This window comes from Symphodus melops (assembly GCF_947650265.1).
Source record: "Symphodus melops genome assembly, chromosome: 16".
NCBI lineage: Eukaryota > Metazoa > Chordata > Actinopteri > Labriformes > Labridae > Symphodus > Symphodus melops.
In genome coordinates this window covers 10,942,142-10,946,904 of record NC_136706.1, presented here as the reverse complement: position 1 = coordinate 10,946,904, position 4,763 = coordinate 10,942,142, and the positions used below count along the sequence as shown (strand labels likewise).

At 38.9% G+C, this 4,763-nt stretch overlaps 1 protein-coding gene across 5 annotated transcripts in view; it reads right to left on the bottom strand.

Annotated features, from left to right (window-relative positions):
- rabgap1 (RAB GTPase activating protein 1) overlaps nucleotides 1-3,729 on the bottom strand; it is a 67,743-nt gene extending 64,014 nt beyond the window's left edge. For 4 of the 5 annotated variants that reach the window (XM_079364254.1, XM_079364255.1, XM_079364256.1 and 1 more), the window contains exon 1: nucleotides 3,592-3,703. Coding sequence is in view for 1 of the 5 variants with exons in the window: in XM_079364257.1 (XP_079220383.1) it covers nucleotides 3,592-3,663 (72 nt within the window). In the remaining 4 variants the exon portion in view is untranslated. Of the gene's footprint in view, nucleotides 1-3,591 lie in introns of all 5 variants that reach the window. The other variant, XM_079364257.1, reaches the window with a different exon arrangement.
- Between the last annotated feature and the right edge of the window lie 1,034 nt (nucleotides 3,730-4,763).

The following is a 4,763-nucleotide window of genomic DNA, read 5'->3' as shown; positions in this document are numbered from 1 at the left end:
CCAGACACAGGCGGAGTCAGGCAGAGATAGCAGGACGAAAGCGAGGGGAGGAGAGGGAAAGGAGGAAGCTATAAAGAAATGGCTGAACTTATATGAGGTGAGTCACAAGGTGTAATATAAAAAAAAAAAAAAGGGGAAAGAAAAGTAAAAAAAAGAGGAGCTGTTGTTTTTATGACATGAAGTGGAACACGCACACAAGCACTCAGGTTATTCATCGTCCTATCAAATCTAAAGATAGAAAACAAACTGCCGGTTGAATATCCAGAAATGAAACCTCTGCATGTCTAACACTCGGCACCAAAAACAATGTCACATGACTGCAGGGCTCACACAGTGCAGGCCTCACTTTAACTCCTGAAACGAAGCAACAAACCCCTCCACTGTCTGCTGAACAATGCGCGGCTGTTCACACACACACACACACACACACACGTCGCTGCGTCTCAGCTGGTTCATGAAGACAAACACAACTGCTTTGCTTGTAAAGGAAACGACCAACATGTGTTTGGAGAATGTGTTCAAACATCAGAGTGTCTATCAAGCAGCTTTTTTTTTTTTATGGAATAAATTCATTAGCGGCACTTTTAAAACATGACCCCAGCCGTTGAAGTATTCATATTTTAAAAAGGATGTAGAAGGACAGAAGGACACATCTTCTGACAACAGAGAGAATCTGTATGGGGAACACACTTGTGTGTTGTGTGTTATGTGTCTGTACACAGATACGCAAACGTTCGTTTTAAAAGGAAGCATGATTATGAAATCCAAAAGGCAGCGCCACCATAAAACATGAACGCTGTCCTAAAATAACCAGGGAGATCCAAAACATGAAATATTTACAGGAGGAAATCAATCAAATCACGGATTAAAGTTAGAACCCTCTGCAGGGGGAATAATGTCAAATTTGACTTCAGATAAAGACGATGAGCAGTAATCACAAGTGAATCACACTCACAAAGAGATCAATTCATATTCAATAAAAAAAAAGAAGAATGAAATTGATTTTTCAACAAGAGATCTCCACTTATGAAAACAGGCAAGACCTTAAAAACTTAAAAACTGATGAAGTACTTGGCAGAATTTCTGAGTGAGGACCTATCAGATAAAAAATTGTGTTCCCGAGACATAATTATCTAACTTTTTTTTTTTTTTACACAAAGAAGGCAAAGAAACTCAAAGAAGTTGTTACTGCCCGCCCTCTCATGCTGAGCCCCTCAGTCTGCAGCAGCCCCCCCCCCCACACACACACACACACTGACAGGTGCATCAGAGGGGTGTTGTCAGGATTTCAGAACATCCATTGCTGCAGTTCAAACTTAGACAGTGCAGACCGAGTTAATTCAGGAAGGTCACAGGGGTCATATTTAGGAGAAAAAAAAAAGTGTGAATCTGAATCTAAACAGGAAGTGTTTCAGGCATTCAGTTTATTGTGTTGCTTCTGGTGGGGGGGCTCAACGGTATTGTGACTTTATTAAGGTTAAAGTGGAGTGAGAAGTTGAACAGCAGGTGCTAAAAAAGTTGCTATTTTCATTTCATACAAGAAGAGCTAGCTTAATGTGGTTTGTAAACTGTTCAAGCTTGATCAAACGAAAAAAAGTGTTTGTGTTTGTTGTTCCTCACTTCATAAACTGTAGATCAGCAGAATCTTTAAAAAGCTGTTTTGATTTGCTGTGTATTTAAATCACTTACAAAGGTTGTAAAAGACAAACATAATAATATAACTAAGAAAACACATGATACTACAGTTGTTATATGTTTGCTTAAAAAGTAGAACACTAAATATATGTGACGGAGCACTAACCTTTCCCCTCCGCTTCTACACACATTTATTGTTGTTAAATATTTGAATGTGCACAAATCAGGGTTGTGTGTTTGTTTTATTTCTGCGTGTGTCCCCAGCAAAACCTCTGAGGATTAAATGTAAACATTTCAGGAAACAGAACAGGAACAAAGCGCCGAGTTATGGTGAAGTCTCAGTTGGCACATTTAGCTCATTGCATGTATAGGTATAACTATTCCAACTACCATGAGCAACAGCAACATTTTTTATTGACAATGACAGTAGTCAACTAAAAACACAAATCAATGAAAATCTGTTCTTTGCAGCTGCAACCTTTAGATCAGGGGTCTCCAACCTTTTTTAAGATGAGAGCTACTAAAAAAATAATAATTAAACAAGTCACGAGCTACTTCTGCTCCCCTTATTTTCGTTCTGTTTTTGCAGTGTATATCAGCACATTGTAATGTTATGATATGCTTAGCTTTAATCAGATTTCTGACACTACATGTTGTCGACCCGGACATTGTAGTCTGAAGATGGATCTAGAGTTGCATAGGGTAGATTATATTTATTTTTTTTATGTTTTATATTTGCTTGGCGAGCTACTTATTGAGGGCTCAGCTCGCGAGCCCCTCGTTAGAGACCCCTATTTTAGAGGCCCACTTAACTGGAGAATGAGAGAAATATAGATTATAACTTAAGGACAACTTCAACTATTAAAGAAGAGCAGGGCATATGTGGGCAGGAGATGTATCTTATGAGAAGATGAAGTATTTTTTTAAGATGATATCCAACATTGAAACAGCCACTATCTTGATTACAGCACAGCAACAACGTGAACGTTTACAGTACAAGTTCAGCCCTTTATCGAGCCGAATACACTCTGTGTATTTGTGTTTGTTTTAAAAAATGATTTTAAAAAAAATAAAATAACTGAGGACAGTAGATGAATCTCAAATCTTCAGTGTGTCAATAGTCTACCTGTGCACAGAGACAACAGACTTCTTCAAACAAGACTTGCTGGTCCCTCCCTGATCATGTGACAACAACAGGACTAAAAATAAACATAACAGTGGATTAAACATCTGCTGCAACACACTTAAAGAAGGATTCAACATATATAGGCTATTTATATAAAGCAACATGTTGAGCTAAAATAGCCCCAACTAAGCAGTGGTAACACTTGCTTCAACGGTGTAATACAGGGAACTGAAGGATGGGATTTCTTTTTTGTACAGCAACTACAACCAGCCCAATGAGCCCATACACCACACTGATACATTGATAGCATTAACAGGCTTTCTGGTACACCTACTTTAGTAGATGCAAATAAATCTGCTTCATGTCACTGCAACCAGGCTGACTTGTTTAAGTCTCGATACAGTTTTCACCATTTTGACAGATAAATGAACCCTAAGTTTGACGTTTTTTGCTCGATAACACAGGACGTGTTTTATTCCAGCTAGCTATGGTGTTAAGTTATTGAACCTAATGTTAGCTTAGATAGCAACACAGCAGTCGATTGTAAGTCCGACAAGAACGCGAAACAACACAGTAGTCAACGAGCTAAACTATGCCGACACACAGTGTTATGCAAATGAATTGTAAAGCTATGCACACAAGATGTGGTAAATGAACCCGCTGACAGGCCGTCTTCATGCAGGCCATTACTGTACATGGCGAGCTAGCAACGCGTGCTAGCCATGCTAAACTGGCAGTTACAACAAACAAAAAGGTAGCTTTTTAAAACTAAAGACAAAACCATTTTAATCTTTGAGGATAAAGACAAGTGCAAGTGCAAAACAGCTCACCTGTATTCCCACTGTTATATTTGTTCCAATGGCGGTTGGCCCAACATTACACTTCCCCAACAACATCAGCATCCAGCCGAGCTGTAAACACAAGCCCAACCAACCCGCTGACACCCCGACTGCGCATGCGCCTGTCAGTCCTCTGCCGCCTGTGTGTGCAGAGGGGAGTGAAGGTTCATGATGCTCACGGAGATGTGAGTCTGCAGGACCCAGTTTCAGTTCAAAAGAAAATTAAATGAGTATCAACTGTCGTCCATGCAAGTGTCAAGATCTTAATGACATATTTAAGTCATCACCTTTTTTGTCAATTTGCAAGTATTGTTTATTTTTTTTCTAGCTGAGAGTAACTATACTAAGACTATTGTCTAGGTTAAATAACTTGGCACTTTCTATGGCGTCATCTCAAGTTATTATTTTGTCTGATTTATGTTAGTGTCACATACACATACATGCCCTTTGCCTTTTTCAAAACGTTTTACCGTCCTTAGATTAAAGATGTCAACTGGGATTGACCTGTGGTAAACTGATAAAATAAATTAACTTCACTGAGATCAAAATGACTTTAAAATATTCTACAGTACCTCCTACAGTATAGTGTGCTGGCCATTTAAAGAGAAATTAGTAAATATCATCATACCCCCCTTCAAGAGATGTCTTTTTTAAATTGTGTCATCCCCTTCCTCACCTACTTCATATTAGAAGGTAAGTTTGTTGGGACTGCATCTGTGTGTTTACAACAGATTGTAGGCGATTAATCTCTGTGAATCAGGCACAAGAACACAGCAGTCAGCATTTAGAAATACACCCACTGTTCTCATTGTTGTGGTCATGCTGGCCCTTCCTGTCCAGCCAGACAGGGTTTGTAAAACAAAGCTTTTCATTCTTCCTCCCTAACATATCAAAAGCCAGGCACTACAGCACAGAAATGGTTCCACTCACACATATTTACATAAATAGATAAGTTTTTCATGGAAAATGTATGGTAATATAGCCATAAAGGCTTCTTCAGTTTTATTGCTCCGCCTGTTTTATTTTAAGATTTCTTAGCGCCCTCCTGTGTTTGTTAGCACGTGTTTGTGGACCACACTAAAACGTTGTACTAGAGTTAGATAGTGTGAGATGTTTAACAACTAAATATACCACATCAGGGGGTTAATAAAGTTTATCCTTAT